Raw genomic sequence first — 17,303 nt, forward strand, 5'->3', positions numbered from 1 at the left:
CCTAAGAGCCTGAGTCAGACTGCATAACATAATTAATGACAACAAAGGGTACAAGGTAACAAACCTGGGAAACGGGTACACTCAGAGGATGTGAAGAGACCTCAGCGCTGAGTGGTTAAGTTGAAGTGAGCATGACTCAGTTCCAAATATGAGTTGGACAGAATAATCCAAGGGGTTTTGTGCCTTTTATCTTACGAAATCCAGACCATTAATTACAGAGAAGTTGTGTTTTGAACGTACCTGGCTTTTACAGTCGGGCAGCACCTTGAACTAGGGGGTCAGGGAAGAGATTTGGAGACAGAGGGGAGGAACTGAATGCACAGTGTTAAGGCACAGACAAAATAACCCTCTAGCAGAGGAGAAAAGAACAGTGCATTTCCTAGTTTCTTAGATACAAAATTGGTGTAATGCATATGAAACAAAAATAAGTATTAAAAATATGTAAGCGTAGAACTGAAGACAAAAACAGAGAGAAAGATTATCAGTGCAGTCCTCTAGTATTACTTCATTTATAGGCAGTGAATAATGAGTTTGCCTCACAGAGATAACTGGATATCCCGAAAAGACATTTTAATAGTTCACTATAATGCATTTTTGAAGAGACAGGGACACGGCAACGTTCCATAATTTTAATTTTAAAAGACAGAACAATACTCTTAACAACTGCTGCAAATGTATTACCAGCCACTTTTGTCCACAAAACTGAACATACAGTGCACAGTAAAAAAATGTTCTGGGCAGGAAATGCTTCGTCTAAACTTGGACAGAACTTAACATACTGCAATGCCAGTTACTGCTACTACTGTTAATATCCAGCAGAATAACCAAACAAACAGCGTGCGACAGATTTTTAATCAGAACAAAGGTGGCAAGAGGGGTATGTAGCATTCTCAATTCACTACATCGAAGGACTACATTTGGCTTTAAGCAAACCCCAGCAATTACAGCAACCCTCAAAAATACACAGCCAGCTCTCATGAGCAGTAGTGCAAAGCTGTAGGTAGGTTGTTGCCACAGAGTAGAATTGTTGAAATAGCGATCCTACAAAAAGGGCTGTGATGCAGCAAGGATGAGTCTCAAAAGCAACCTAAGGAACACCTATAAAAGCAAGTTTGAGATTCCCTTTCCAGTGTCAATATACACAGTATAATTAACACTGTCTTATTATCACTTATCAAACAGCACCTGCAAACATGCAATCACCAGGCAGGAAATTCACAGGACGTAGTGGTAAGGCTCTACAAGCATGATTCTCAGTGCCTCATACTGAGTTAAGGTAAGAAACATCTCTGCAAATAAAAGCCTGCATCCAATTTTGGATTTAATCACGTTCCTACCATCATTTCTCTTAAGGTCCTCTAACGTTCATATTTCTACATGTAAAAATAAATAAATAATAACCACCTTCAAAAACTGTTTCAAAAGAAAAAAATAAAGAGTTTACAAAGTGCACATACCATCTCTCAAGAGAGTTATTTCTGTCATTGTTGAAAATCAATACTGTATGTTAGGAAAGGGCAATTTCAGTTTTTACCTCACCTAGCCACCGTAAGCTATTCCTTAACTACTGCACACTGCCTCCTTCTGGGTACCAGAGATTAATGTTGAAGTGGAACATGGGGTCCTGGTTGGACAAACTCGACAAAAACTTGAACAGTTTCCTGGTGAGGGGCTGCTGAACTGAAGGGAAGGATGGAGGGAAGAGATCCTGCAATGCTTCAGATATAATCCTTACTGTCCTGTGTGAAACAACAGACTAGACAGTTATGGAAACAAGATTCAGTCTGTATTTTCATTGACCCTAGAGCAAATCAAAAGCTTTATGTGCCTGAAGTTGGCCAATGTGCACACCCCTCGTAAAGCCAGAATAATGCCAGCCTCTAAGCATCCCTCATGTTATCCCATCAGTTAGCACCAGTGGATGCTCAATGGTTGCTCTGCTGCTGCAATTTAGTTCACATTTTGCAGAATACAACTTTGTCTACTTGTACATCACAGGGCCTAACCAGGAGGGAAAAGAAAAATCAAGCACAATACTTCAAAATGCTTATTTCCCATCTCTGGAGGTATTGAAGAGACACGAATGTGGCACAAAGGGACATGGTTTAGTGATAGGACTCAGCAGATTCGGCTAATGGTTGGACAATCTTTGAAGGTCTTTTTCAACCTCCACGATTCTATGATTTCTTTTATGCTACCCTAGCAAAATCTCTATTGGAGGAGACAAAGAACATTAAGTTTCCAGTCTAATGCACTGTGATAAAGCATACTCACCATCCCATTGCCTTCTCTCATAAACCAACTGCCGAGCATCCAGCTGGGAGAGAGATGTCAAAATGTGTTATCTAAAAGGCATTTAAGATAGGCAATGGCACTTGGATTAGCACAGGAAGACAGTAATGTGACGGAGATGGAGAAGAAAGAGAGGCCATCTGAACTGGTCTTAGCATCTAAACATGCAAGATCACTGACTTTTAGAAGCCTCAAGTCCTCACGTAACTAATAAGTTGAACAGAGAAACATCCAGAGAACAGGTCTGGACAATCAAGTCTGTTGGCAGGGCTTGGACAGCCCTCAGCATCAGCTCTTCCTGACAGATACTGGCAATAACCACACTATCTAGGGATGTATTTACTGTCTTCACATGAAATTTTACAGCCCAAGTTGTACTTTTATTTTGCCTTAATGGGTCAAATTATGCCATCAGAATCAAGGGGGGAAAGACAGTGATGAAAGTCTTGTATTTACACCACTAGTAGAATCATGTCTCGTATCTACAAAAAACACTGTAGTGAAAATCTCTTCTCCACTGAAGTATCTTTAGTTATTCAAGTCTGCATGGAGAAATATTTTTAAAACATCAGCTCTCCTGTGTTTGATTAATCAAGGTAGGAGTTAGTGAATCAGGTTAAAACTGACTCTGTTTTCCTAAAGTTGGTTTCAGTTATACCATTCATGCACCTCTATATCACAAACATTTATACATACAGAATGCTTTAGCCTGGCTCCTGGCTTTCTCTATTTCTGCTCAGCCTAGTAAAGCACGGTACGTGATGACACACAGTCATAGGCTATTTGCTCCAATATCTCAGAAACAAGAAATCACATCTGCAGTTAATCATCTCGTGCTTTTTCCAAACCATAAATTATTTTTGCAAAGGAAGAGAAAGAGGATATAACAGCGATAATTAAATGTGACATTTTCCACAAATAAATGCTTTCTACAAACCTGTCGATAACATCATAGAACAGCCAAATTGTTCCAATGTCTCTACTGATGACTGTCTCTGAGGCTCGTTTGAGACAGAGCATGATATGCCCTGTATGTTACCATAATGCACAATCACCACTGCTAACCTAGGAGGTAATTTCACTGCACTACTCCAAATCCCATCAATGGCCAACAACACTCTCTGCCTTGGCTGAATTAAATTCCCACTTGAAATTGTTCCCTTCATACACTGAACTGCAGTTGACACCTAGAGACTATTTATAGCCTGGCCTATGTTTTCAGATGCAGGCTCAGAGTAAAATTTTGTCCCTTCCAAAAGCTATAGGAGACGTGATGCTTTCCAGATGAGTCTATTTATCTCATACTCTAACACAGGCCCTAAAAATGGGAGGGAAGTTGGTAGAAGCTGAAGTAGTAAAACACAGACTTCCATTCAAAACAAGACTAGATTTAGATACAATGCTAACACTTACTTAGAAAATACCATTATACCTTAGAAAATTATATAAATGTTTACACTCTATCTTCTGCTCCATGTTAAGTAAAAGATTTAGCTCAGTTTCCAATTATTTTAGGGTTTTCAATTTGGTAAGAGAAAAAGATTTCAATTTTGGGGTCCATCTCGGTAGATTTTTTGTGTCACTGTTTTCCTATTTCCGACACCAAAATGAAACAGAAACAACCCCATCAGTCTGCCCACTGTTCCCCACTAACCCTACCTGCAATTTTACCTTGAAGAATCCTTAGATTTAACAAGATTTATCTTCTTAAGCCAACTTCCAGCAAGTGAAAAATCAAATTTGTGCTCCCACATCAGCTGGCTTGTGGAGCAGTAAATAGAAGGCTGTTCTGGTACCAAAGGTAAGGTTTTACTTCCCTTTGAGGATGCAGATACAAAAAAAAAAAATCTAATTTTGAAAAAAAGACTATAATGATAAAAGGAAGATCATAAAATGTGTGTGCTTGATATTTGTGCTCTACTTTATCAGCTGCATAAGATGAAAAGCAGATTAAACCTGAACTGAGCTTGCTTCACTGCCCAGTTTGAGCAGGACTGCAGAAGGAAATAAAGAATAGCTGAAGAAGGAAAATGAAGCTGGTTTTCTTGAACAAGCTTCAAGAAAACATCGACATTTGATTCAACATGGAACTCTTAAAATGCAAACTCCATTTTTAAAGATGACTCAGTAATTTCTGAAAACTAGGGGTCTCAAACTGAGAAAAGGCATTACTTCCAATGACTGCTTAAATTCACATCAGAATTTTAATAGAAAATACATATCATTAAACAGATTGGTTTTTATTAAAACTGAGATTCTATTTTTAACAAAAATATATAAAACCAAATTCAAATAAAATATGTATTTTTCAAGACTGCTTGCAAGCTGCCCTGCAGTTTCAAGCCCCTCAAAACCAGTATAATTTTTCTGGGGGGGTGGGAAGATGAAGCAGCAAGAAGGAATGGACGTGAATGGAATGGAAGTAGAAGTTAAGGTTTTGGATTTACCCCAAAAAAACACTTAGGTGACTAACACCAGGACTGTTACAGATGAAAAAATTTTAACCTACACTCAACTATCAGTTTTCTACTCAGTTCAATCTAGATTTCCTACAACTTTTACTCTGCGAGGAACAGCATTTCCTTCTCTTTCACCAATTAGATTTTATGGCCTTCTTCACAGAAATCTTTGAATACTGCTGCTTTGACCTGCAGGGAAAGATACATCTCTGGAAGCCTTTTTTCCCCCTAGATACTTTATGTAAGGATTATGTTTCACAATATTTGAATTTGTTTCCTTACTACTAATATGATACTGCTTCCAAAATAAGGTATTTGGGGAAAAATACATAAGAAATGTACTTATAGATTGATTACAAATAGTTCAAATAGTAAGCAGTGATCCAATTCTGAGAGATTCAAATTAAATGTTGTTCATTCAGCTTACTTGTCTTCCTCTGTTTCACACCCTGAGCAATAACAAGCCATGCAATTATATTAATATCCAATCTTGCAAACAGACATTTTCTGTCCTTGGAAAAGATTATAATTCTATCTTATTATGTTACTACTACTGTTTGCAATGCTGTGGTAGCCCACAATGATACAAAACAGCATCTCTTCACATACAACCTTGCAAGTCCCCGAAGCAAGGAAGATCTAAGCAGTTATAAAGATCACTTTAGGAAACCAAATGGCAAACGCTTGTGGTTAGTAAGACTAATGACTGAATCAGCTAAAATCCACTCTTATTAAATCTACTGCTAACTTATGGAGGACAGTTGAGGAGAAAAATCCAGCTCTGTTTAATAAGTGACATGCATGGGCAAACTTGAATAGGATCCCATTCTGAAAAAATTCCACAGTTGTGCAAAGCATTCTGGAACATGCATTAATCCTGTTACTTTACTACACACCCTGCTGAGCCAAGATCTTAGCTCTGCCCCACACCAGAATGTATCTCAACTCACTGACTCATCAAGTGGGACAGGCATGTAATTCCTTCTGTTCAATGACACTGAAAGATCTTAGATAGAGCTGTCAACTGAAATGAAAAATGTGGTAATACCACACAGTTCTGGAAATTATTTAGGATTTGTTGTAATTTATTTTCATTAGAGATTCTTTGATCACACTGAGCCAAGTCTACCTCTTATATGCACTAATGGTGCACTAAATAACCAAGAGAACGCCTGAACACTGGCACTTCATACTCCTTCATCTGCTGACTATTTCCATTGTGCAGCTGGCCAGTGAATTGCCCTTGGTGAGCTACTTGGTTCCATGCCTGCCATCTCGCACAGTGCACAGCCCAATGAGCAAACATAAAAAATTAATGTTAGTCTTCTGAACATTATGGCTTCTTGTCTTTCAAATAACAAAGCACAGATTCATTTGGAATCTGAATCACTCTTGTCTTCTAGGCCATCTTTGACCCAAAAGGAGATATGTAAAACACACTTTACATCCATGGCTACTCAGAGAATTTGCTCACTCCATGTCCCCTGCCAGCAATGTCCATCAGCTATACACCACCAGCCACCACAAGGGACAAAGAAAGCCAGTCCAGTCTCTGTAGGAGGTCACATTCTCACAGGTTTCAGGAGAAACATAATCTGTTCAAGAAGTCTGAGTTAAAAATGAGTGCATGAAAGTGCAGAATGCATTAAAATTTCACATAAAGCCTTAATATCCAAGGCAAAGAGTACAACCCTTACCCATTTTCAAATGGGCAAAGTGACAAGAGCTGAACACAACTGAAATAAGGAGTTGTGCTACCCCTCAGTAGTAGAGAGTCTTTCAGAGTCTACGTTTTCCCATGCTGGATCTCAACATTAATATCCCCTCCACAGAAGTTCCAGGACTGTCAATCATCTTCTGCCAGAGAAGCTGCTCTTCTCCTTGAGAGTCCATCCAGTCAACCTCCTTGCCATTACTTATGCCTGGAAATTGCAAAAACATTACACATTTTTGCACTATTAGTAAGCAGTTACTTAATATCACTGTTCATTCACTCCAACAGCCTCCAGAAAGATGACAAGCACTTTACACTACTGCCCGTGTAGGGAGCTGCTTCTGGATAGCACCAGTTTGAAGTGCAACTGGGCTCCACGTTTTTGTGTCTCAGCCAATGAAGGAAAGAACTAAATCATCAGTGGATGACATGTTGCCTCCTCTCCCCTTCCAGTTTCCCAAAACTTCTTATACTTTTCATACACTCAGTAACATTTCTATACCTCATATATATGAATCACTTAGGGTAGTAAAGAAGGAGAGCAGAATAAGGAAGGCAATCATCAATAAGATGGGACCTTACCACTTCCAGTACTCAAACGAACTCCTCCCAGAAAAATATTACTGGAAAGTGACTCCTTGTCCCACACAGTCAATTCTAAGCAAACATTATGTATATCCCGTGAATTCAAGCCACTGAAAGCAAACATATGATTCCACTGGGGGTTCACATTCTTCTTTATTATGGGAGTCTTGTGTTTTGTAGCTTTGTTGTCATCTGGGAGTAGGTACCTGAGAGACAGAGAAAAGGAAAGCTGAAGATGTAGATAGGATGTCTCACAATGTTTATAAAGAATTACAATCACACACAGCTTGAATAAGGTCAGAGACTCATTTCCCACTGTAATTAAATATACATCCAAAGTGCATATGTTGGTTCCATTTTTGCACCATTTACTGCCTTTACAGTTACAATTTCAGTTATCACCATCAGAAAATGAAATTAAGCCTCCTTGTCCCATGCCTTTCATTTTTTTCTATATAAAAATAATTTTTATTTCCATGTGACTACATATAGTCATTAAAACGTTGACTAGAAGAGGAGGACGGAAGAGGTGGCTTCACAGCAGCCCTCCTAAAGCAGAAAAGAAGGTCTTCTCAAATGAAACAGAAATGACTGACAAAGAAGGAACTCCAGAAGTTTATCACCTATACCTATGTGGCCTTACTGAGAAACATCAGCACGGTGAAGTCTGAAATGCATTTCACATTTTATTTTTAGTAAAGAATTTCTTTAGTGAAACAAGCAGTGCAGATCAGACTACTGCAGTACCTCTACTGGTTCACGGCAACTTGACAGGTGACAGACAACCAGTCAATAGTGCAAGGTAAACAGAGGCCAGTTTCACCACACTGAATGATCCCTGTCAGCAAGAGCTGACACCCCTAACTAAGAATACATCACATAATCATTGGCCACACATTGCTACTGCTAATGTAAAATAACTTTGACAATATTTTCTCCCTGAGATCTGCTGCAGGCTCCAAGTTGAAACAAGCCATAATGGGATCAGTCTATTTTTCAGAAAAAGGAACTATACCAGGAAAACAGATGGCACGGAAGAACAAATGCTTATGAAGAATAGCTCAAACTTTTTCAATACAAAGTATATGAGCTAAGTAAAAGTTCAAATCAGACTGACAGATCAAGACAAATTCTCAGCAGTGAATTCCAAGGGCAGGATTTTTTTGTATGGACACTTGAAGAAACAAGACTCAAATAATCATTAGTGAACTATACATCTAAAATTTAGCAATTCTGAAAGCTACCACTGAGAGCAAAAACCAGGAAAGAAAAATGTATTAAGCTATCCATTATTTCTTTAGTTTATTGAAAATCCAGTATAACGAGACCTGCATAATGAGACATTATGCTCATTTTATTCAATTACAAGTACACCTTGTATGTAGCATTTTCTATATAGTCTGACTGTGCACCAAAAATACTGCTTACTGAATTAAAAGGTCACCTTGAACGTAATGCCTGCTATTTATTTCCATGGAAATTACAACAAAGAGTACAATAACACTATGTGATAGAGCAAATTCTCAGCTCCTCTTTTAAAAGTATTTGTTTCTATTTGCTGGAAATGTAAAGGTCACTGGTACATCAGGTATCATCTCCAGTGTATGGACCTCACTTTCCATGTTCTTACCTCCAAGAGTGATGAACGTTCCCCTACCTCTCTCTGCTGACTCAGTGGAAGTGGTTTATTCCACCAAACTTTATATTCTTTGTTCTTTAACAGTGTGCACATGAGGACAATGAATATGCTTTAATGTAGTAAGTGATATGGATTACATAGTGTTTTTTGACTAAGTCTAGATAGGCTGGTATTTAAGCACTGGGACAACTGAGACCTCTCTGTCCTTATCCAACAGCATCCTTCACCATCCCATTTCAAAGTGGCAGCTGTTTTTCAGTATTGACTTTCCACACACACTTACATAGATACACTGGGGGGAAAAAGGTGAAAGAACTATGTAGTGCAGCCATTAAATAGCAGGGCAGAAAAAGCTACTGACCCTTTCACAAACGTGTCTGATGTGCCTCCTGATTTCACTGCTGTTAAATTCTTAGCTTCTTTGATGACGACTTCCAATACACCTCCAGAGGGCGGGTGATTCTCTCCCTTTTTTCCTTTCTTAAAGCTCTTCTTTCCTACACACACGAAAGAGTTGCAATATTGTCATCAGCAGAAATCATACACTACAAAACTGATTTGGAAACTTAAATTCTCATGGCTGGATTCTTTTACTCACTTCCTTCAATGGGATTAAAGGATTTCTTATAGAAATCTTATAGATTCTGATTCTCTAAGGGTATAGAAACTGAAAAGGCAGGGGCAGGGTGTTTATGTGAGGGGAGCCTTCATGAATGTAATTATTTGTGGATTACTATGCTGAACAGAAGGACCTTCATGTGCCACAATTCCAATCCTCCTTTCAGAATCCAATTCCACCACTGACTTTACGGAAGCCAAACATCACAAACAAAGAAAAAAAAAATCTGTCCTAAAGTTTAAAATGCATTAATATACTGTGTGCATTCCTCTTGTAAGGATACAGGGTTCCTCACAGACAGTGAGGAAGGACTTGTGCTCGCTGACACACTACAGCATTTAAACAGCTACATGAGGACACACGTTACTTGCTTCTGCTGTGGATTTTAAGGTATGTATCAGGATGGATCATTTACACTGATTAGGACTGGAAACATAAGGAAAAGAAGAATAGGAATGATGTTAAACTGTTACTAATTAAAAAAAATGCAAACAGTACATCTACACTGCAGCAATTAGCTTTCAGAGAGAAAACCCTGGCATTACTGAAAACAGAGGGAATGTTATTTGTCAAGAAAAAAAAATAAAAAATTAATATGTCTATTAATTAATATGTCTAATTAATATGTCTAATGCTATACAGCAGCACTGTCACTAAGAAAGAGACCATGTATTCTCAGGTGCAATCTAGTGGGTTTTGTCTCTTCAGAAAATTATCCCTCACTCATTACTAATAAAAGTAATGATTTACCCTAAACCATTAAAACAACATTTTACAAGATTGAATTACTGGTGTAATGCAGCAAAACTGAACAAAGGTAAACTTAAAATGATATAGGCAAGCTTCTGGCCAATTAAGCAAGAACTAAGGGAAGTCTACTACTCTGATCTGCTATAACACTATTCCACAACTTGTTGAACAAAGAACACAAGGACTACAGTTCAGAAGATTTATGTGTATGTGGCTGTCACTGGTCACTGGTTCAATGACTTAGCCTTTTCTAACTAGGACATAGCCACACATCAACACTTTACTGTGCACACTCCTCTTTCTCTTCCCTCTCCTTACGTCCAATGTTACACAAAAGGACAGAGGAGAAACTTACTTATGGTTCACAATGTACACAGATAAAGACAACTAATATATTCAAGCCTAATTTAAATTTTCACTAATTTCATGTCTTCGTACTAGCTGGGGATTTTCAATACTCAGAGGGATGTTACTGTAAACTGTGAATGATGATTGTTTTACCTTGAAAGTGCCCTAGAGGAAGCATCAAGTTTATCTCTGGGGGAATGTAACGTAAAACAACTGTCAGTTCTCCTTTATACTGAAGCCCAACATCTGTTGCAACCTCCACCTGAAAGCAAAAATAAATAAATGAATAGCCCCAAACATAAATCCAGCTAAAGCTAATCACTCACTTTTGCTGTTTGATTTTAACTTTGTTGTACCGATAGCGCTTGAACTGCTTCTTGAACAAATCAAGGTCACATGGCAGTAGACCCCATAGAGTGAACATACACAGGACAGAGAGATATCTAGCATGAATGAGTGAAACAAACAAAGAGAAAACTCAAACTCATCTACAGGGACATAATCTGCTAATTTAAGATGACATTCTCTTGCCCTTACTTATCCCAACGAGATTTTTAATCCATAATAGATTTCATGCATTTTACAAGAGTCGTTCTTGAGTTCACTGCTGGAACAGAAGTGTGGGGAACCATGGCAGGGGAAGAGAACAGAGTGCAGCTCTCCAACAGAAAAGTCTGAAAACTAAGGTTATCCCCAGCGTCCTTTTTCCACTCAGACATTATTTCTGCATCTTTTTATTTTAAAACATTTGATCTTGCCTAAGAAGAGCACATCCAGGACACTTTTAAAAAGCACCAAAATGGCACCAGTGTCTGATGCCAGTTGCTACAACAAAGGACAAAAAAAAAAACCTGCAGTAAATGCTGGTGTATAATTTTAACAACAAGAAATCATCATTTAAATTTAGTCAGTAAGGCAGCTCACTTAAGGTCTCAACTATGTAGGTTTTGCATCAATTCCCCATCAAGGCCATGAGGATTATTTTTCTGTTATACTGGGAGACAACTGATGGCATAAATTCTCACATCAGCAACAGTCTGCCAACCTTCCCTACATACAATGTGGCTCTAGACTCTGATTCCCTCTTTAACCACAGAACTATTTTCTGTTCCTTTTCTGATTTAATCATGCTACTCTTGAAAATAGGTGATGCTGTACTCACAGAAGATATAGGTCTTAAGGTCTCCAGCATTTTCACTAAAGCTGCTAAAAGATACACGATAAAACAAATAATACTTTGTAATAAAGCCCACAGAATATTTCATTGCCATTTCTTTCTCCATCATGCAGTTCATATGAGAGAACAGCACATAACTTGCTTGTGTGTTAACCTGTGCTATTTTTTTTTTAATTTCAAAATACAATAATTTAGCTTTCAGAAAAAATATTATCTTTGCTGAACAACAATCTTAACAGCATTTTAAGTTGAGAAACATTATTTATAACAACTTAGGAGTCAGACAAGTCCAATTTGCATTTTATTTTTTTGGTAAAAAAAGAACAAATTCGAAAGTCCTTGTAATGGTTTTGGAAATAATCAGATAAGACCTTCTAGCTGGAAACATTTTAGTGCTTAGCATCTCATTACTATTTTTCCCAAGCAGAAGTTCCTGAAGACTTTTTTTCATCTCCAAACAAGGCCCCCAGACATTGAAACGAGAAAACAAGGAGATTATTGCATGAAAAAAACCTCTCAACTTCAATCAAACTAAGCAAAACAAATAGAGGATGCATATCTTACAGTAGCAGAGGAGTTGGTTCTAAATGAGATCTAACATCAGCAAGGGATACGCCAGAGATGTGGCAGATGTTCATTCTACTACAAGAGCAGAGCCAACATGAGCAAACTATATGATACAAGTTGGGTGAGGGTCATGCAAGCTTGTAAGAAGGACAGTATAATCCTGGCCTGGATGCTAAGCTGACTGAAGCACATTTGCCATCATAAGGCAGTTTCTTTTCCTGGTATCTTCTGTTCCATTTGGGCTACGAAGGAATAGATGCTGATCACTCTTACTAACAAAGCTAAACTAGCAAACTGGAAGTGATCTTCCTTGCTGGTTCTAAAGTTTGAGCTGTCAACATGTTAAGAAGAAATCAATTTCTTTATGTATCTTCTGTGTTATTATTTTCTGAAGTATACATTTGATGGCTTAGGTGTAAGACCCACAAAAGGTCATGCCTGGAAATTATACAGCAATCAGATTAAACTGTGGAAAATAAATCAAACAGTCTCTCCTAAAGCCCTAAATACAACACTAATGTAAAATGAGAATGAAACATATAAGTTATTTGAGTCTGGCTCTGCATCATCTGCAATACAACCTCAGATTTTTCTGTATCAAGAAAAATAAACTTTCTGAAATAGCAATCTAAACCACTAAAATTCCTGGGGATTCTGGCTGCTGCAGAAGCAAGCAACTAAGAAGCCTTTAATTCTCAACCTTAAAATAACAATTTGAATCTCTTCCAAAAATGCACACTTTTGCCCTTGCCAAAGAAGGGCTGTCCGAAAGATAGAAGTCACCCTGTCTGTAGCTAAGTACAGCAAAAGTCCTATTTCATAAACTAACTGATTTACCTGCTGAGAAGCCTCATCTTATACCTTCCTGGGTGAGGTGACTGAGAGATTATAAGTCATTTTGTTACATCTGAAAAGAGTGCAGCACTTTGAACTGAAGCAGAAAAAGTCTTTTTCCTTACTAAACTGCTGAGGGCTGGACTGGGATAGTGGTAGAAAAATCAATTAAATCCTTTACTCAGTCATTTTTCCAGAGCAGTTTGCAGCAAAATGAACATATAGTTTATTTAAAAGGTGTTTCTTGGTGGTTTTGTTCTGTTCTGTAAGTAGCCAACAACATATACTGTTCCTGAAGTCTTCATGAAAATGAAAATGTTATGTTCTGACTGAATAAAACACAAAGGCATGATTTTCACCTCCACATTAAACAATCGTAAAGTCATCGTTCTATAAATATGTTCCAAAGAAAAAATAACTAAGCCTCACTAAATTTGCTTCTCAGTGGTTTCATTGGTCTCTGGAAACCCTTACCTTGGGCTGAAGCACAAACCACTCATCGCCCTGATTTTCAAAGTTCCAGGAATCAAATGGAATTTCCACTTCTCCAAGAAAGCTGTTGCGTCCAAATCTGTCATAGTGCCAGACAGAAAGCTGCAGGGTCCTGGTTTCTAGCTGTGTATGACTGATGACATACTACCAACAACAACAACAACAAAAAACAGTAAAAGAAACCCTCAAAATAAGCATAAATAATAGTTTCCATGGAGCCTTTTACTGTAATAGCTAAGTTTTGTGAAGCCTGCAGCAGCTAATAAATGAACCATGAAAGAGAGATTTGTTTGCTTTGCAAAGAAGACTTCAATAGCTAGAAATCTCATAGGAAGCTGTTAAACCTCTTTTCTCTGTATTACTTACTGCATATTTATGGTCGTAAAGTAAACAGCAATGTTTAAAACCATCAACCTGTTAATTCCTTACAGCTCAATACCAGTTCAATACCAAAGTTTAGTTTGTAAGAAGAAACCCCACTGGTTCTTTCATCACTAAGGAGAGGCTGCTGGATACTGCATTCTAGAAACTGTGTTCTCTTCAATTCTATCTTTGTAACTTTGGAATAATTGTTCTGAAAACAAGTAAAATTGTATCTGTAACATGTTCACCAAAATGTCTCAGTCTCAGCAACACAGTTTGTTTCAAAAGTTATTAAAAATCCTCAGAGGAAACATCATATTCTAGCAAATATATAGAAAACTATAAACAACTGGAATTCTATCTCTGCTTTTAGTAAAAAGCCAATTAATTCCATGAGGTTCACCCTTCTTGAACTGTTAGTTGAGGAAACCCAGATGTCTTCTTTTTTGTTTGCTCTCAGTGCAACGTCTGGACACAGATATATTCTCCAGAATCTGAAATGGTGAAGCTGGTTGGCTAGCCACGTCAGTAGGCTATTAAAGTATAGATATGTCTACACTGCTTCCTCCTAGATGCCAACTATGAGAGCAGCAATATTCACCAATAATGGAATAAACATCCAAGACAAAAGATAAAGACAGATACATACATACATATATTTTTAATGACAGTAACAGTTGCAGCAAATAAATCTAGCTCTTGCTTACCTTCCAGCAATTCAAGTAAATCCTTTGTGTCACAATTTCCATTTTCAGCAAGCTGCTAGGTCTTATCCCTGCAGAGCTCCTTACTAACAAACATTTAGCACTAACTATGAGCCTTGCCAAATAGAGTCTAACACATCCTTTTTTTTTATTTTATTTTTTATTTTTTTAATCTCTCCACTTCAGGCAAGAATTTACTATAAACCATTTAAAAATGAAGCTAAGTAGGAGACTCTCCCCTGGCAAGCTGTCTGGACAGACCAAGGTAAGTCTACAAAATGGTTTTGTAGCCAGGTTAGGCCAAGAGTACAAGCCAGAAAATATGTATTAGCCTCTCTTATAAGAAATTTATTTAAAGCATCACCAAAATTCCCTCAAAACTCTTTCAGGAGAATCTGAAAAGAGTCTCTGGCTTTATGACAGCTGGCTGGGATGACTCCAGTCAGTTGACAGGAAGCAGAATCACCAGGGGCCTGTGGTCCAGATGCCGAGTGGCTCATAGGGAACACAAAACTTTTCCAGCCTGTGTAGGCTGGACATGAGTAAGAGGTGGGGATGGAAAGAGAAGGGGCACTCTGCTCAACCAGTCCTGCAGGGAGTAGTCTCTTGTTCTCTTTTGCAACATAAAATGAATGTTTTAGGGATGCAGCTTGTGAAGCTGTTGTCAGCATTTTACTACCGAAGTCAGTTCTGCTTTAAAAACAAAGAAAAATCTCCACAGAAAATCACATTTTACTGAAAGAGGTTATCTTCTCTTAGAAGTCAGTTAGGAAGTTTCAAGCTATCTCTGTCTCAGCATCAGTTGCTGATGTAAAATCTCTAAAGTGTGTTTAACTCTGAGATCACATTAGATGGGAACATCAATAGTTTTGATAGAGACCTACAGAAATTAACAGAAGTTTTACCTGTGAAGAGGAGAACCAAACAAAAACAGTTCCTCGGTGCTGAAAGTCAGAAATTACAACTCACACAATTACTATATGTTTTGCTTTACTTTCTTTCTGAGGCATCATTTTCAAATCCTAATTCCTGTACGGAGCATTTATAGAGAATGCCTATGAGCACAACTGGAACATTCATCACAGCCTATGGGAGGGATGGCGTTCTCACCTTCAGCGTTTCATTAAATTCTGGATTGGTGCTGTTACTCTTAATTTTGGTCTTGCGTTTACTTTGGCGGGACTTATCAGGCAGAAGGTATGCTTTGACGTATCTGTGGACCAAGTAGTAAGTTATTAATGAATAAAAACAAAAAAATACTGAGCAAGGGCTTTCCATTGCTGCATGAGCACCAAGTATGAGGAAATGAATTTCTGCAGTCTAAACAATGTATGTATGTAACAGCCAATATGTGGTAAGGTATGGTCTTTCTCTGCAAACACAGCAGTGCTGGTCTTATAGGATCAGAATAACCCAATGGCAGGGCTAAATCAATTCGATCATTCTCGAGAAACGCAGAAAACATTTTCCTTTGTGCAGTATTATGACTCTTGACTGGTTATATATCACAATGTACATCCAAAAAATAGCTGAGATTGAAAAAAATCATATTTGACATACAACAGGATTAGAGATGATGAAATATACTATTAATTCTTAATCTATGAGAATTGACATATTATACTGAAAACTATAATGTGAATCCCAGAAAACACTGTCCAAGCAAAGTTAATCTACTGATGCACAGCACAAAGCTATTTCCCCTCACTCCCTCCGAAACATTGCTCCTCTTCTATAGTTCAGCTTTGCTCCTAGGAGTAAGAAATCAGTTCAGCCTCCCTATTAATTCCTGCTTTTGCCCTTTTGCAGAGAATACTAGCAAATAAGTTGATAATTTGTTTCCTCAGAATATGCGCACACTAAGAAACATAATGAAAATGTATTTCCCATAAAGAATCCAAAATGCTGGCCTGTAGCAGGCTATGTCATTGCTGACTACAGTGTGTGATGTGTTGGAGAACAGCTCCAGCAGAGCATAAAAAGCATATTCTGTGTGCTTACGGATCAGTCCTTTGTTTTTTCTCATCCACAATGGCCAGGTTTCTGCAACTCTTCACCAGGATGTTGAGAGCACCTGTTTTGTAGCTGTAGTTGATTTGGAGAAGGATTTCACCACTGACCTTCACGTTGCTATAGTCACCAGTTTCACTGTATACACTCAGCATGCTGTTAATGCTGGTCTGGATGGGGAGAGAAAAAAGACTTAGAAGCTTAAACAAAGTACATTTTCCAGAATCCGCTTTTCATAGGGTCACAGATACTGTCTCACTTGTTAAGCCTTGCTTTGAAAAGAGATAGTGGTATTCTTTTCTTTCTTCTGGCTTATATCTGATGTAAAGGGGATAGGAACTATAACTAATAATAGCTTATTTATCTAGACAGCTTATGTTTTTTGCATGCAAGTCTCAAAACCTACTTATAAACATGACTAAATGTAAATTATCACCATTGAATTCATGCATGAACTAAAGAGCAGTCAATCCACATCAACTGTAAGCTCACATAAGCTCCAAGCAGATAAAAATCAACTCAGCTGTCCACCTAGTTCTTACTGAATATCATGAGATAACTGCTGACAGAACCATTAGAAAAAGCTCTAAGGATGATTCCTTAATGAAAATGGTATAAAAACACACTTGATTAAAGCGACACCAGCCTCTCACTTGCAGTTCTAAAAGAATTAGCAAAATTCAATACTCACCATTAGTGCAATTTTCCTAAAGCCAAAAAAAATTTAGCAAAAATCCCAAAAAATCTTCC

At 37.9% G+C, this 17,303-nt stretch overlaps 1 protein-coding gene across 2 annotated transcripts in view; it reads right to left on the reverse strand.

The window, feature by feature from the left end:
* Positions 1–549: 549 nt before the first annotated feature.
* The window catches only part of SYTL5 (synaptotagmin like 5), a 79,232-nt gene continuing 62,478 nt past the window's right edge, over positions 550–17,303 (reverse strand). For both annotated transcript variants that reach the window (XM_010725066.3, XM_003202999.4), the window contains 7 exons: positions 16,545–16,723; positions 15,654–15,756; positions 13,459–13,620; positions 10,560–10,668; positions 9,051–9,186; positions 7,048–7,256; positions 550–6,673 (listed from right to left, as the gene is read on the reverse strand). In XM_010725066.3, the coding sequence (XP_010723368.1) occupies positions 6,531–6,673; positions 7,048–7,256; positions 9,051–9,186; positions 10,560–10,668; positions 13,459–13,620; positions 15,654–15,756; positions 16,545–16,723 (1,041 nt within the window). In that variant the 3' untranslated portion in view covers positions 550–6,530. The remainder of the gene's footprint in view (positions 6,674–7,047; positions 7,257–9,050; positions 9,187–10,559; positions 10,669–13,458; positions 13,621–15,653; positions 15,757–16,544; positions 16,724–17,303) is intronic.

This window comes from Meleagris gallopavo, chromosome 1 (genome assembly GCF_000146605.3).
Source record: "Meleagris gallopavo isolate NT-WF06-2002-E0010 breed Aviagen turkey brand Nicholas breeding stock chromosome 1, Turkey_5.1, whole genome shotgun sequence".
Classification (NCBI taxonomy): Eukaryota; Metazoa; Chordata; class Aves; order Galliformes; family Phasianidae; genus Meleagris; species Meleagris gallopavo.